Source organism: Ylistrum balloti, unplaced genomic scaffold (genome assembly GCF_031769215.1).
Source record: "Ylistrum balloti isolate Yb309-2 unplaced genomic scaffold, AGI_CSIRO_Ybal_v1 Utg370056, whole genome shotgun sequence".
Taxonomy (NCBI): Eukaryota; Metazoa; Mollusca; class Bivalvia; order Pectinida; family Pectinidae; genus Ylistrum; species Ylistrum balloti.
In genome coordinates this window covers 749,552-767,365 of record NW_026782106.1, presented here as the reverse complement: position 1 = coordinate 767,365, position 17,814 = coordinate 749,552, and the positions used below count along the sequence as shown (strand labels likewise).

The following is a 17,814-nucleotide window of genomic DNA, read 5'->3' as shown; positions in this document are numbered from 1 at the left end:
ACGACAACTCTGGTAGAGATTGAGGTGTATTGTGACTGTTAATGAACGACAACTCTGGTAGAGATTGAGGTGTATTGTGTCTGTTAATGAACGACAACTCTGGTAGAGATTGAGGTGTATTGTGACTGTTAATGAACGACAACTCTGGTAGAGATTGAGGTGTATTGTGACTGTTGAGGAACAACAACTCTGGTAGAGATTGAGGTGTATTGTGACTGTTAATGAACGACGACTCTGATAGAGATTGAGGTGTATTGTGACTGTTAATGAACGACAACTCTGGTAGAGATTGAGGTGTATTGTGACTGTTGAGGAACAACAACTCTGGTAGAGATTGAGGTGTATTGTGACTGTTAATGAACGACGACTCTGATAGAGATTGAGGTGTATTGTGACTGTTAATGAACGACAACTCTAGTAGAGAATATGATAGCCTGATCAGTAGACGATGTATCAGTTATAATTTACTGTTTTAATAACTAATTAAGTTTTCTTCTCTTTCACAGGTGATGACGACGATGGCGATTTAGACAAAAACATTTGACATGGTGTCATTTAGTACGGTAACCATCGTTCGCGCGATTTCTGTCCGTCTGCTCTTCACGTGCCACGGCCTAGTATCAATATGGCGGCTGTACTACGTCACACACGACACCAGGTTTTGGTATCTGGGACTGGCCATGGCTTTTCTGCTCATGGAGACGTCTGTCACTCTGGTGAAGAATCGCGGTAAAGAGTGGAAATGGTCAGTTTTTTCAAGTTTAAGAAAATCACACGACACAAGTAGTGGTTACCATTTCCCCATCATGAATAGTTGCTTAACAATTTTGTGTTTATAGTAAACAAGATGAAACTAGTACATGTGACCCGCAATTGGGTCTCCCTATAAGAGTAGCATTGATCCTCCCTCGTAATAGTTGCGCTTTGATACAACCTTACTTTCTTCATACTATAGTGAGGTAGGATACACCCTTAAGTCTTTATATCATAATATACAGGTACAACGGTATAAATCACCATTAAGCCAGCATGTCACTGTAAAATTGCAAACCTTAAACAACCTTGTTATTGTAAGATGGCAATCTACATTAATGTAAGGTTGCACACACCCTTAAGTCTTCATGTTACAACGATGTAGCGTACATGTATATTATATCTCCGGGTCACAGGAAGGTAGCGTACAGCCAGAAGTCTCGATACCTCAATAAGGTAGTATGTATCAAGTCTCCGTGTCTCGGAAAGATAGCATACATCCTTAAGTCTACATTAAGTTTGAATACCGGTCTTACATGAATCCAAATCGTCATAGTGATATACATGAAGTAAGTATATTTAAGTCTCAATGTCACATTCATATAATCATAAATCCCTTAAGTTTCCATGTCATAGTAACATACCTTACATACAAGCATCGTCCCTTGCATTATCTTGGTAAGACAGTTAGAATAAACTACTGGCATTTAGCTTTACTCAAAATCTCCCTTTCTCCCTCCATTCAGAAGAGTGTTCCCGATAAAAAGTACCGAAAATACCTAGGCATTACACAAAGTATATTAACTTTCGTTTCTGTATCGTTGTCCAGTCTATCGAACATCTTTTGACTTCTGTTTTAGTTGAAAGATGAAAAAGATACAATAATACGTGATCAAACGTTGAAGATACATGTAGAAATGTATCAGATTGAAAGACTTTTGAATCAATGTATTTACCAGAACTATCATCGCAATTCTCGGGCGCCTAGCTAAACAACACATCACACACAAGGCCTACGTCATATATAGGGAGATGTTCCTTGCAGTATGGATGAATTTTGTTCAAGAGTTTTTCAGAAGTTGATCTGGTGTTTTAAATCAAGTATACCGGACAATGGGTGGGGGTGTCTATGATGTCCACACACATTACACGGCACCAGTGTATCACTGCAATCTCTAAATCCCGTGAGCAAAATGTCAATTTTATGAAAAATTGTCAAAGAAGTTGTTTTTAATGTTTCAGAGCAACTTGTACTCGTGAAGTGAAGGTTGATCGATAATCACTTTTACTTACACGTCATAGTTAGTCCATTGCGCCACAAAATTAGTACAAAACTGCCAATTTCGTACTTCAAGAATGCTTCCGTTTCAATAATGGCAATCGGAAATTAAAATCAAGCTTATGTTCATATGTTTCCTGTATCTAAAATAGAGAATATGACGTTACAATCAATGTTTGTTCAATGTTTTCTAGTTATTAGCTAGAAATGATTATAGTTACAATACATGTACGTTTGAATAACAATTATTGTTTAGAATGCGGACCCGTCTCGTTTCTATTGGATCAATTAACTTCGCAAGAATCCTTATAAATGATATTCAATTGCTGTTGTCAAAACTTCACTCTGATACAATTTTGGCAAGATCTCTTTGCCTCTTTCCAACAGGTTCTGTCCAAGTGTGTTTATATATCTCGTCAGTACGGTCCCATCCATTTGGTTTCTCGAATTGCACGAGATGGAAAAACGGATATCTACCACTAATACCAGTCGTGGACACCCCCAAAACGATTCTCTTGAGGACCTTAGCGCTGAACTTGGAAATGTGCTTGGTGTAAGTACTAGTTTTGGTATTACATTTTCCAGGTTTTACAGAAGCATTCAACAGCAAATTTTATTAATGAAGAATTTAATGATAGTTTTTCATGTAATTATTATCAAACACTTTGACGTTATTTGGTATATGACGTTATTCTGGTATTTGACCTTATTCTGGTATTTGACCTTATTCTGATATTTGACGTTATTCCGGTATTTGACGTTATTCTGGTATTTGACGTTATTCTGGTATTTGACGTTATTCCGGTATTTGACGTTATTCCGGTATTGACGTTATTCCGGTATTTGACGTTATTCTGGTATATGACGTTATTCCGGTATTTGACGTTATTCCGGTATATGACGTTATTCCGGTATTGACGTTATTCCGGTATTTTACATTATTCTGGTATATGACGTTATTCCGGTATTTGACGTTATTCCGGTATTTGACGTTATTCTGGTATTTGGCGTCATTCCGGTATTTTACATTATTCTGGTATTTGACGTTATTCCGATATTTGACATTATTCTGATATTTGACGTTATTCTGGTATTTGACATTATTCTGATATTTGACGTTGTTCTGGTATTTGGCGTTATTCCGGTATTTTACATTATTCTGGTATTTGACGTTATTCCGGTATTTGACATTATTCTGATATTTCCGGTATTTGACATTATTCTGATATTTGACGTTATTCTGATATTTGACGTTATTCTGGTATTTGGCGTTATTCCGGTATTTTACATTATTCTTGTATTTGACGTTATTCCGGTATTTGACATTATTCTGATATTTGACGTTATTCTGATATTTGGCGTTATTCTGGTATTTGGCGTTATTCCGGTATTTTACATTATTCTTGTATTTGACGTTATAACGGTATTTGACATTATTCTGATATTTGACGTTATTCTGATATTTGACGTTATTCCGGTATTTGACATTATTCTGATATTTGGCGTTATTCCGGTATTTTACATTATTCTGGTATTTGACATTATTCTGATATTTGACGTTATTCCGGTATTTGACATTATTCTGATATTTGACATTATTATGGTATTTGGCGTTTTTCCGGTATTTTACATTATTCTGGTATTTGACGTTATTCCGGTATTTGACATTATTCTGATATTTGACGTTATTCCGGTATTTGGCGTTATTCCGGTATATGACGTTATTCCGGTATATGACGTTATTCCGGTATTTTACATTATTCTGGTATTTGACGTTCTTCCGGTATTTGACATTATTCTGGTATTTGACGTTATTCTGGTATTTGACATTATTCTGATATTTGACGTTATTCTGGTATTTGGCGTTATTCCGGTATTTTACATTATTCTGGTATTTGACGTTATTCCGGTATTTGACATTATTCTGATATTTGACGTTATTCTGATATTTGACGTTATTCCGGTATTTGACATTATTGGCGTTATTCCGGTATTTTACATTATTCTGGTATTTGACGTTATTCTGATATTTGACGTTATTCCGGTATTTGACATTATTCTGATATTTGACATTATTCTGGTATTTGGCGTTATTCAGGTATTTGACGTTATTCCGGTATTTGGCGTTATTCTGGTATTTGACGTTATTGAGGTATTTGATGTTATTCCTGTATTTGACGTTATTCCGGTATATGACGTTATTCCGGTATTTGACGTTATTCTGGTATATGACGTTATATCGGTATTTGACGTTATTCCGGTATTTGACGTTATTCTGGTATTTGACGTTATTCTGGTATTTGACGTTATTCTGGTATTTGACGTTATTCTGATATTTGACGTTATTCCGGTATTTGACATTATTGGCGTTATTCCGGTATTTTACATTATTCTGGTATTTGACGTTATTCTGATATTTGACGTTATTCCGGTATTTGACATTATTCTGATATTTGACATTATTCCGGTATTTGGCGTTATTCTGGTATTTGACGTTATTGAGGTATTTGATGTTATTCCTGTATTTGACGTTATTCCGGTATATGACGTTATTCCGGTATTTGACGTTATTCTGGTATATGACGTTATATCGGTATTTGACGTTATTCTGGTATTTGACGTTATTCCGGTATTTGACGTTATTCTGGTATTTGACGTTATTCCGGTATATGACGTTATTCCGGTATATGACGTTTATTTCACGTTATTCTGGTATCCAGTGAGGTGTGACTTTTTTATCACAGATTTTCTCTCAACAGTCTTAAAACAGGTATTGCTCCTTGCGTGCATTGCTCCGACAACATCAAGACACTTGACCTAACAACGTTTATATTTCTATATTGTCAGGTGGGAGGTGGGGGGTCTTGATTGATTAACTCATTAATTACTTGGTGTTAATGTATTACAGAAAACCTTTGAAATTTGTTACAATGTTTTTCATATATTGGGAAAGATGATCAACTATGAGACTGCAGTACTTATACGGGTAAATGAATGTACATAAAATCATATATCAGTAAGCCTCGGATTTCCTTTCAGTAAGTACATATAGTGTCACGTGTCGTAAACCTACATCAGTATGTAGTCCTACAGAAGAACGCCCACGTAGCATGTATAGCGAGGTTCAATATAACCCCATAAACTTGGAACAAGATCTAGATGGTATCGCAATCATTTCGATCAGCATTATACCAAGGTGTCTGGACGAGTCATAAACCCGTTATAAACACGGTAAATCCACCGCCACTACTTTACATTGATATGACATTACGCCAATATAACAGTAACCAGTTTCAGTATTTATTTGTCGTGTCTTTCGTTCCGTCTTTTACTGTGAAAAAGTTGTCAGTTAATTAAAGTGAGAGTCACTGTCAACTTCTCGCCATTATAACGGAATTGTAATTATATTTTTATCCAACCACGGGAAATGACCTTTGAACTCCTTGCCCCTGACCTCGGAATTGTGACCTTTATCTTCGCCCTTACCACGGAGTCATAACCTCTGAACTATCGAGCTTGAGTCACGTTATAGATTTAATAGTGACGATGATTTTATGTAGATAAAACACATGTTGGTGATACGGTGATAAATACAACAAAGATTAAAATATTTGCTTTGTTCAATATCTAATTATAACTCCCTCGACTAGACGGTCCTTAATTGACCTCTATGACAAGTCTGTTTGTATACAGTGACCTCTGTATATAATACAAGTGCCGTTTTGTCTATGAGTTCATACATAGCACTGACACAAACAGAGATTAGATCGAAATATATTTAATACAATTCTTTATTGATAATTAAAACAAGACGTTTGATTAGCAGACTTAACGTGATATTTAAACACAAATCTGGCTTTACTATGACGCTTAATTCTGAATGAGTCGCTTATCAATTGATCGTCGATACGATAAGCAATCAACTAGATAAAGATAGATATATATATATATAATCAATATATCAATTATTTAGTGTCTTGGCAAATAAAGCCAACTATGTTTAACGGAGACGTGGCCAAGCGTATTTAAGACAGTATAATTAATTTCTTGATGATTAAATAGTTACCGTTTCAAATTCTAATCAGACAATAACGCACGTTCTGATAACACAACCAATTAATCATACATGCCTCGTTCAAATGTGATCTGATTTGATAAGTAGGCAAAATTAATGATGTTAGACGGAATACCGGAATTCATTTCTAGATAATGCGGTAAATGTTTAAAGCTTGGATTTCCGGGGATAGTCGAGAATATTTCATTATTAAAATGTACCAAGCGTCATATTATAGAATTATCGAAACTCATAACTTTCTACTATAAATTAATGAAAACAAAACAAACTATATATTTAAACACTTCTTCAGTATGTCGGACATGTACGCTGTTGACAGACTATCCAAACATTAGGGAAATTGATGAATAAATGAAATTAGAAGAGAATCAAAAAAGCAACTAAAACATCTGCGATAGAGATAAACAAACAAACACGCTTCTCAGCATATGAAACAGTCCTCGGTTTTCTTAAATCTATATATTCCTTTCGCCTTTCTGCACTGATGATAGCAAGGGATGTTTCAGTGACCGTAGTACAAAATATGTGAAGACGCATGAAAACTTTGTGCCACATTTCCTTTGCAAGTACCGCGAACAATCGATGGAGTAGGGACATTGGAGTCAAAAATTCAAATAGCGTGTCTATTATATAGCATTGTGAATCGTTATAACTCATAAAAACCAATAGAAGCTATAATTAACGGTTCAGCACAAATACAAAGTCTCCCCTTTAACAACTGTCTATATTTCTGTTTAGACATCCGATTTTACATAAACTAACATTCTATCGATCTGTCCAACGCATGGAAAACAAATGTACTTAGTACTGATGCTACATCCTACGATATCCCGCTGTCGAGGGCTGGAGACATTGACAGCTTCGCTGTTTTAATTTGTCATGTCTGGCATTCTTTCAGGTCCGATTCGAGATCAGGATTCCGATTTTGCTGTCACCGGACCAATGGATCCGTACCTTAGAACAAATCCTCTTGCTCATACTGATCCTGGGGCGGTGGATACTCCCGAAAGGAAAACTCACACATGATCAGCTTTCTCAGTTGTTGTTGGTTTATATCGGCACGGCTGCAGACATCGTCGAATTCTTTGAAGCGTTTAAAGAAGAGGAGGTAAGAATGTTCTTATCAAACAGCTTATTGACACATATTATTCGAACGATGAGATATCCCGCAGTAAATCACCAGCTTTCATTTCCGGTCGACGTTTTTATTAAGCTTTTATGATATGATGGTACTGGGGTATTTGCAGACATGCTGAAATTGCTCGAATGGAAGATATCATCATTCATTTTTTTTAATTCATATTGCAAATCTGGTTTTCCTGAAATACTGGCGGAGCTATCAATCTGAGAGCATGAACATGTATCGATTCGATATAAAGTATAACTTAGCTAATATTGCAATGTAATTTCCTTTCTGAAAGGAAAACGAAACGGTTTACATCATCTTGATTAAAGACGCACTGAAGAGTTTCGTCTTGACGAGAATTCTTCCATTTCGAGACGAAACCTGACACTTTGAATATTTTACGACTTTGACCTATGCTCTATAGTAGTATATTAATCCGGCATCGATATTGATGTCGTCTGAAAATTACATTGGTCAGTTTCAAAATTTTCTTGAAAAAATGCCAAATTGAAAATTCGTGAGCTGATATGATTGTATCTAATCTTATCTAAGATATCTATTAATAATCGATAGGAAATATCGTTGTTTTATAAGACAATACAAAGATACCAAAATGACTTGCAAATCATATGAATGGTCTAAATCGTTTTAACATTGGACTGATCAAACTATAACTAGTGATTAAATAATACGGTGATGTTTCTTTGGAATTTTTGGTTTCTATTTATAGTTTTTGAATCGTAGGTGTTGAACTTATAAAATATTCCTTACTGTTTCTAGCAATTACTTAACATTTTGGGCTGTGTTTATGTAGTTACATATCTTCTTGTAATAACGTATTCTTTATCCTTTTGATCCTAGAATTCTCAAAGGCTTTTTTGTCACCAGGTCCGGTACAACAAGATGTTGTGCATAATCATCCTTGGTTTGTGGTCCCTAAGTCTCATCCAGTTCACGTTGGTACTGACTGCTGCTAAAGCTCGACGAGATCAATCTGGTCTCGTGACCGGAAACGAGAGTGGACGGCGCCCGCGGAGTGGATGTTGCGCCGCAGACGTTTACGGGATCCTCATATCTATTTTGCTGCAAGATCTACCTTTCCTAATTCTTCGACTTTTATTGATTTTTAAGTATAAAGTACTCAGTTATACAAATATGTTTTTCACTTCTAAAAATTCACTTGTCATAGTTCTGTTGCTGTATCGGCTAATTGTGGTTTACATTGAACGTAAGAGCCACAAACCGAATGCAGTAGACCACCGAGAGTATCCGCAGGAAAATTTTGGAAGTCCTCGGGAGGTAATGCCAAGAAGTCACAGCGTCAGCCATAACATACGTCAGAACTGCAGCGACCAGTATCCTGAAGACAAACAGTATCTGATGAAGACGCTGCCTCGAGGTAACAATCAACACGACAACAAACCCAGAATGTACAAACTTCGTCAGGAAAAGTACCAATGGGGCAAAGACTATCACTTCGAGCAGGTCGACGGCAGAGTGTAACATTATTCAGATTGTTCCGGATATTATGTCCATACACTACCAATTGTGTTATATATTTACTCAACCTTTACAGTTTAAGATAACGCCTATAAACTCTGCCGAGTTAAAATAAACATTATTAAACAAGTCGTCCGGATATGTCTCCATGACAACAAAAAAGACGAACCTCAGTTATATAAGTTTCTCACGACAGAACCATTGTCAAACTACGGACTTCCGTAAGGATGGTGTTAAGTTAACTGAACTGTCCATGGAAGCCAGTGATCCCGGTGTATATAATATAATGCCATTGACATAATGTCACTGAATCGCCCCTGGAAGCATAGTTGTAAAACAGACGGATCAATCAATCTAACGACGGGTAATGGGAGTAAATTTATCAAAACATCTCTTCTTTATGAATAAATGGATCTGGACCATATTTGGGTGCAGGAAATCCTTTGGCGGAATGTACAGTATCTTTCATAAACCTAGAGCTGTTCACACCTCCGAGGCAGAGGGGAGGGGTTTATTTGTTGAAATAGGAACAAATTTTTCGTCTTTTCTTTGGTAAAGGTTTTCAGAATCAAATTACGTATCTGACGCAAATCCAGAAATAACAATAGTTTTGTTACACTAAACTTGAACTAGATGTTTTGCTGAAAATGTCAGAGATTATTGTTACAATCATAACAGCCCGTCAACACATAAAGGTCATTAGGGCCATCAACCGGTGAAAGAAATGACATATACAGGCCTCATATACCTGTTGTTGATTTATGAACCCAATTAAATGGCTGATATTGAATCTTCGACTCTTCCCGAAAAAGATACAAGTTTTGTAACTTTGAATGTGAGCACATGCGCACGGAAGGAGGATTTCTTGGATTCAAGAAATAGACCAAATTTAGTATAACGCACCGGAAGAGTGGTATCTGCAAAACGGGAGATAACTTTCAAACAATGGCGACAAAAGCATTAGTGTACATCTTTTGTGATGTAAATTGATGTGAAACTTTTAACTCATTTTCTTTTTATTGAATTCCACATTCCATTTAGGTTAACACTGTTCGTTGTTAGATTAAGAAGTATTTGTGCTGTTTTGGTCTTGCTTGTTTCTAATCTTTTTTGCAGATTGAAAATGAGAGTGATGTCGGATAATTCAAAGTCGCAAATTGATACAAAGTCTTATTGGTAACCTTTATAATCAAAGAAAACCAGAGACTGCTGTTGGATGACGCACGATGTCTAAAACTTTTGTCATTATAATTTCGGCTCGTATGTTTTTATTTATCATATGGGATATTAAAAAAATTGAAAAACAAAGCTATAATCAAAAAAATATCAACAAGAAAGCTAAGTACATCAATGTCATGAAGGTGCAAAAGTAGACAAAGAACAGACAATAGTGCCTATATATTTAATTTTCATGTGCGCATATATGTGTGTACTGACAAACTCACAAATACGTTGTGTGTGCAGTCTTATATATATTAATGTTGATTTTGTCGTATACTTTAAAATTCTACGCCTGAACATAAAGGAAAGAATGATAGTTTTCCCCAAGTATAAACATTGCTGAGGGTATGACTTGAATAGTACTTTCTGACCTCCTAGAGTTATCGCCCTTTGTTATCATTCTTCATAATAAGCTTGATATCCGACCGGGGCCGAGAGTGCTTAAGCAATGCATGGTAGGTCACACTTGGTTGATCTTAACATGGATATGAATATTCATAATTATGACGTCATGTGAATACAGATAGATATATATTGTTATGATGGTACGTTCTGTTTGGTATTCAACTGTTCATGATAAATAAATTTTATTGTGATAAACTGTACATTAGATATATAGATAAAATGTACTTATCACACCGTATTGTTATATATCATATTTACATATGTTAATTGTTACATGAAGCATCATACGTACTGATGTCAGAAATATCGTGATGAAACCATCTCCTGTGTATGTGGTATGTTCAATATACAGCTTAAAACACAGGGGCCAGACATTTCAATAGTGTTTTAATGTCACAACATCAATGTATTAAAGTATATAATTGGAGTTTAAAGCTCCCAGATCAAACTTGATCATTAGGTGTTTTCCCTATATTTGTTTTATTATAACCACCGCCTGTTACAGCGCTGGACGCTCCAACAACCGGGGTACTCATATTGACAAACTGTAATATGTTGAACACTGTTTTTTCTTATACCTTTTTCTAAGCATTTCTAGCATACATAGATATAATTTGCATTTCTCTTCTTACAAAAATAATCATCATTTCAATCCTCCGGATAGGTTGCCTTGCAAATAACCTAGGGAGTTCCTGTTCTTATACAAAAATATAAAAGTCGGTACATTTGTTTTCATAATTTTTTTTATATACTAGGTCTTGTTACCATAGCAATACACCTATTCCTGTTACTATAGTAATACCCGCGTTACTGTTATTGTCGTAAAACAATAGTTAATGTAACAGTAGTAAGATACTAGTTTCTGTTACCATAGTAACACACTGTTTACTGTTACCATAGTAGTACACACTACACCAGTTACTAATAAAACACTAGTTACTAATACCATTAGTTACTGTTACTATAGTAACACACTGTTTACTGTTACCATAGTAGTACACTAGTTTCTGTTACCATAGTGATACACCAGTTACTAATACCACACTAGTCACTATTACCGTAGTAAAACACTAGTTACTGTTACCATAGCAATTCACTGTTTACTGTTACCATAGTAGTACACTAGTTACTGTTTTCTAATTTATACCATTACAAGTTACTTTTACTGTAGTAATAAAATAGAAACTGGTACCGTAGTAAAACGCTAGTATTTGCTACCATAGTAATGCACTAGTTACTGTTACCATAGCAGTTCATTAATTACTGTTACCATAGTGATGCACTAGTTACTGTTACCATAGTAGTATACTAGTTACTCTTTGCAAAGAATTATACTAGTTATTGTAACCACAGTAATGCATTAGTAACTGTTAACAATAGTAATTAACTAGTGAATTACCGTAATAACACTAGTTAATGTTACCATAGTAATAAGTTTACCATAGTTTCTCACTAGTTACTGTCACCGTAATATATTGTTATTTTTCTTTAGTTATAAATTGTAACTCTCTCAGTTGCAAGTGTTATAACAATGTGTTGTAAGCATTTAATGACTATAATAAATACTGCATTGATGCCTGCATTCAATGTTTTCCTCTTGTTTGTCAACAACAATGTTCCCATAGCTTACTGGCAGCTGTTAATAGTCTGGTTACCCTGACATGTCGTTGTCTTTCAAAGGACGCCAGTGGTATATGCTCCCAAGGGACCATTGTGTCCTCCGACTTCTGTATCAAATAGGAATCATATATATATTGTTCATATATATTGAACTTATTAAAAACAAACAAATCTCCTTCTATGAGTTATGTGTGAAGTATTCTTAATTCTATAAAGGAATCAGTTTGGTGTGACAAATTGAAGTTCATCACAGATAAATCCATTTTAGTTCAAACGTAATTTATTGTCAAATGGATTGGGCACAAGTTACAAGAATATTATCAACGCTCTTTTTTATTGATATAAATACACACATATATAGCGATGGACGGCTTAATTTTACGTGACACTTTTGCATTTGAGAGAGAGACACACACACACACATTCAGTCAAACCGTTAACATTGGTTTATATAATTTTGAACAAAGTTTTGCAACTTAATATCGGATAACGATATAAGATGTAAGGGTAAAGTTCAATAATCATGAAAAAAATGTAATTGTCTTGTATAAGAAACCAACACAAAGATAGTGATAAAAGTCTCCACGTGGGTTTCCGCATCTACATTCAGCTTAAATTTGCTGTAAGGAAGTCTTTCATGTTTCTCCAATTGAAATGGCATGTTTAATTTACGTTAACGTGTAACATAATTTTGATGTTTTATTTCTGTGCCTGTGTTACTGAAAAATTGCTTAAATGAATTGCGAGTAGGAGAGTTCCTTAAACAGATATCTTTGTAACTCCACATCTTTGTTCATGATGGGAAAAAATTCGCATCCGAAGGCAATACAATGACGTTTTTTGTGGTTGGAGACCATGTTAAAATTAATAGATTTATGTTAACATTTCATTTAACATCTCAAATAATTAACGAATTAATTGTTTCATATTTTAAATTTTTTGCACGTAACAGAAAAATATGTGATATCCCTTGAATTAAAAACATAACATGCCGTCAGGAACATTCGATCTTACCACTGTGCTACCATTACGTTATTGGTTCCATAGACGTTTATTATAGAGTCTGAAATGTCGATGTTTCTTTTAAAAAAAGATTCCTGTATGCCTCTTAACACTTGGCATTTATGTTAATATAATTTACACTTGACACAAGGGACAATTGTCCGGTGTCTTTCGATCACTTTGGATTTGCCTTAGTCGCCTCGTATGCTTTAAAAGTTTAGTGCCTTGATATCACTGACGATGATGCACTTTAATTCATTATTTAGATATAAAATATGTAATTCTTTTTTATCATGGATGTTTTATACTTGTATGTCTTTTGTATAAAGTAGAAACCTACTTGGTAAAAGCTACCAATGACATACATATATAATTTATTAGGTAAAAAATGAACAATTATTGGAAAAACAGACATTTTACATATATGTAGATCTCTTCATGGATATTTAATTACGTTTAAACTGTACACTTCCGTCATGCCGGATACCTGAAAATTTTCTTCATAGGAAAATCCTTCTGGTGTCTTCTATTTTTTTCAACAGATTTTTGTTAAAACGAGAATATATTGCGAAGTGACCTTTTGTTATCTGAACGCTTTTAAATCACAAACTCTTATTATAAAAACTTTAATTCTGTCTGCTGCCTTCAGGAACAACGTTTTCAAACCCGATCTGTTATGCGTTTTCACATCATTTTTATGGCATGTTACATATTGTAACTCTCATCAACCTGACATTACTTTAAATGTGTTGCAAGATTTATCAGAAGTTCCTGTGTGCATGCTAACACAGAAATGAGACGGCAGGATAAGTTTGTCAGGCTCATCTTTATGGATATCAGAATGGCTTCTTATTGAACCAATATACCGGGAATTTATTTGTTCCCGTTTTCGGCTCTCTCGACATTATATTTCAAAGTTGTTATGATTATTTTTAGATTAGATGGTAATACCGAGGCTATCGGTGAGGGAAGGCGCGCTTTAGAGAGTAGGTATTTGTAGTCCTAAAATAGCGGTTCTTGGTATCTGGTTTCCAATTTCAACTAAAGGACAAAATCATTAAGAATGGGTTTTGCGGTTTGTAGAACAAGGACATTGGAGAACACTAGCAATAATATCGTAAGATAATCTCGCTGATCATATCAAGTTCCTGTATACTACCTTTGTTTACTAGGTAGGTAGGGTTAGTACTAATTAACATGTATAGTTTGTCACACCTGTTACCTGTTAAACAGTGATGCACTTCACGCATTCCAGGTGTCTATTGAGGTTTCTGTCAGAAAACAATACACGGTTAATTATTGGAGGTATCTGTCAGTTGTGTAAGTACACGGATTTAAATATTTCATAATTAGAAGCGACGGATTAGAAGCATTAGATACTGAGATATATTTAGAACTTCTTAGAGAACCGGACTCACTGTGACCGTCAGGGTCTAGTATTGTTTGATTCGTCATTTTGGCATTCTATCACTATACGGATTGTAATTGTGCAAATTTGACAGCAATGATAAAAAAACAGGATCAATTTATAGTGTCGTTGCTAAATAACTAATTGAAAGGATTGGTAGAAACACTGGATGACGTATACATATTCATAATACCGGATTCAGTGATCAACTTCGTTTTATATAACGGATATATTTCAACTCCAGCCGCACCAGAAATTAGTCACCACCGGTGTTTTGTTCTCGAAGTATGAAATAACAGTTTTATTGTTTCATTTTAAAACATACAAAATCAAATATGATAAAAGTATATTTGAAAATGATGGGTAAAAGAGGTACTTAAATGAATAAAGAATAAGATACTAGACACAATTTTATCGTCACAGATGTCAAAGTAAATATAGAACGGGTTTCAAGAAGTCAAAGGAAGCCAAATAGAAATGTTGCTCACTTCCATGCAGCCGAAGTACCGGGAATAACTTATGAACCATTTTCTGTCTCAATGGCAGGATTTCCATAATATTTAATCCAGATATAAGCAATCAATAACTAAAATCTCATTTAAATTCTGAAATAGGTATGAAAGTGATAACAAAATATTGAAAAGAAAAATAAAGAGATGAAAAAGACAAGTGGAAACAGGTTTTTAAACAAGTAACATATGATCCTCGTACTTTCTTCAGAAGTCTTCATGTTCATCTTTCGTTCATGGTTTGCCCTAGTTTTATTATTAGCCGCTTTCACCGAAACGGGGGATAATAATTTGGGTTTGTCCGTCCGTCCGTCCGTCCCACTTTCCTTTCCGTGTTATAACTTCCCCAAATATCATCCAATTTGAGTGAAACTTGGTCAGCAGATGCATCTTGGGGGGATTAAGACTGAGTTTGACTATCAGTGTCATCTGTTAATAATTATGCATACTAATGAGGTATCCTTTGATTCCATTGGTCGGTTCATTTCCGTGCTCTAACTTCCCTAAATATAATCCGATTCAGATGAAACTTGGTCAGCAGATCATTATGACATGTTTACTCCTAACCTCTAAAATATTTACTTACAATATGTTTGGAAAGCGGGGGATATAAATTCCATAAATTTGCTTGTTGAATTAGAGTTTGGGTTATGATCGTGTTGACATGTTGATATCTTCTTGTTGTTTTTCTAAGATGGCGATATAGAGAAAATACCAGTTTCAACATAACAATGTTCTTTTTATTAATACCGTGGTCTTATTGTGATTATTTGTGCTTCAGAAATAAAACAGAGCTTTCAAAAACACATGCATCAGGCACATACCTTGATGCTCACTTATATCGAATCAGACGTGGACAGTTTTCCACTAATCAACAGGATACGAGTCCTGATTTCCTTCGCCATATTGTGAAATTTCCATATCTTGATAGCAGCACACTGGCGTCCTCAACTCATGGCGTTTACATTTCGCAGTTTATTTCATATACTATAACTTGTTCCCAATATACATTTTGACAGCAGATGGAATTCCCGTGTTTTCTTATTGTTTCAGGTAGCAATTAAAGAATTAAAGACAGAGACGGACTGAGATGAAAAAAAAGATTGCCCCGCCCAAAAAAAAACTTCAAAGACTTGTTTCGTAATAAATGACCTTCGTGAAGATTTTAACTGTGGTATTATTTCTGTATAATGAAATCATCCTATACAAACAGGTCCTACAAATGATTTGTTTTAAGTGCTAGGAAAAAAATCAAGGTCTGTTGTCTTCGAGCTTTTTTAAAAATCGTCCAGAGTATAAAGATAGAATATACCGCTCCAGGGTCTACTTTAAGGTGTTGACACCTTCAGCTCTCTTTGTTGTAACCTTTGTTGTGACATGGTCGCGTCTCTCCTACGAATTCGTACTAGATATGAATGTATCCTACACATCTAACTGCTTAACAATTGTCAATTGTCGTCGCTCAATGACTAAACAAGAGCTTTATCTCACCAAACAAAGCAAAGAAGATGGTCTGTTATGATTTTGTCGTGTCTTATCATACCTCGTTTGAATACATTTCGACACCTACACTTTGTTTTACAATGTTTTATGTACTTAGACATAACAGGTGTTCGAGAAAAAAAATGTCTTGAATAGTAAGGTATTTCCCGAATACCATGTTCTCTTCAACGAATAAATAAAGACAAAATCGGGTCCGTCGATCATTTAACACACCTTAATGTAATAGTAATGAAATGAACATAAATTGATTGTTCAGTGTATATAGTAATCTTTCCCTTTTAAACTTGTTTAGATTAACATATTGTATCTTTGCTTAGTTTCTCTATGTAACATAATGTGTTACTATGACAAAGTCTAGATACACCAAACAATTGAATACACTACAACAATGTAATAATTGAGTAAATACTAGTTAATATATTTTAGGTGCATGGGAAAATCTTGATAAGTTTTCAAAACTACTGAGTGTAGTTGAGTTTTTGCTTATTTTTTTCAATAAGACAAATTAATAAAAAAAAATGTCTTTGATTATTTGCTAATAAATTAAAAGATAAAGACCTGATTACCGATTTTATCTCTCAGACAATAGCTTTGTATCGGATTTAAACATATTGGAAAGATTTCAAAAAACCTATCCTGTCAAAGGTATATGGCACACTAAAAGATTTGCTTCTCCTAATATAGAGAACAGATTTTACTCTTTTGAATAAAATTTGAGATCTTTCTAGACGAATATTTGTTTGTTGATGAATGCGCGCTGTCTTATGTCTTCGATACGCAATCAAATATGAATGTAGCATTTTTGCTCTTTATTATTTCTCAGCTGTTTTAGATGACAATGCTTTAAACATCCGGTCTTTAAATGGCTATTGATTCATGTTCTTTTGTTTTAATCCTTGAGTGATCACGTCAGAGGGTAATGGTATCAAACTTTAGATCGACCAATCAGATGGAAGAATAATGTATCATCGTGAGAATGATCAATGTGAAGGTCGTTTCAAACACTTAAAGTACACGGACAGTCTGTGTTCACTTCACACAGCGTCAGTGGCTCAGAGAACAAACTCTACAGCAAGGGTTCTTGCCTTACAGATAAGGACTTTTTTTGCCTGATACGTACGTGTTTTAAAACCTTTTTAACGTTATAAAATACACGGTTATTATTGTACCGGAATTACCAAAACTTCATTCGCGGACGTGACATCTGGCAATACATTTGTAGTTCACCATGAATTACTTAGAGATTGGACTTCCTCATGTCAACCTCGCTCCCAAACTCACTGTAAGTCCACGACCACTTCTTCCAGTTTCCGGCCTGAGTAGAAAATATCTGGGTATTGAAGGAGTCAGTAAAAAAGAAATAGACACACTTGTGAACAGACTTTCCAAACCAAAAACGCCACGATCTAGTGT

At 34.9% G+C, this 17,814-nt stretch overlaps 1 protein-coding gene across 1 annotated transcript; it reads left to right on the top strand.

The window, feature by feature from the left end:
• Window positions 1-545: 545 nt before the first annotated feature.
• On the top strand, window positions 546-8,564 carry LOC132549424 (transmembrane protein 26-like). Its single transcript, XM_060213359.1, is given in 5 exon segments — window positions 546-745; window positions 2,420-2,585; window positions 7,006-7,215; window positions 8,122-8,413; window positions 8,416-8,564. Coding segments are annotated over 5 exon segments (1,017 nt in total).
• Window positions 8,565-17,814: the final 9,250 nt, after the last annotated feature.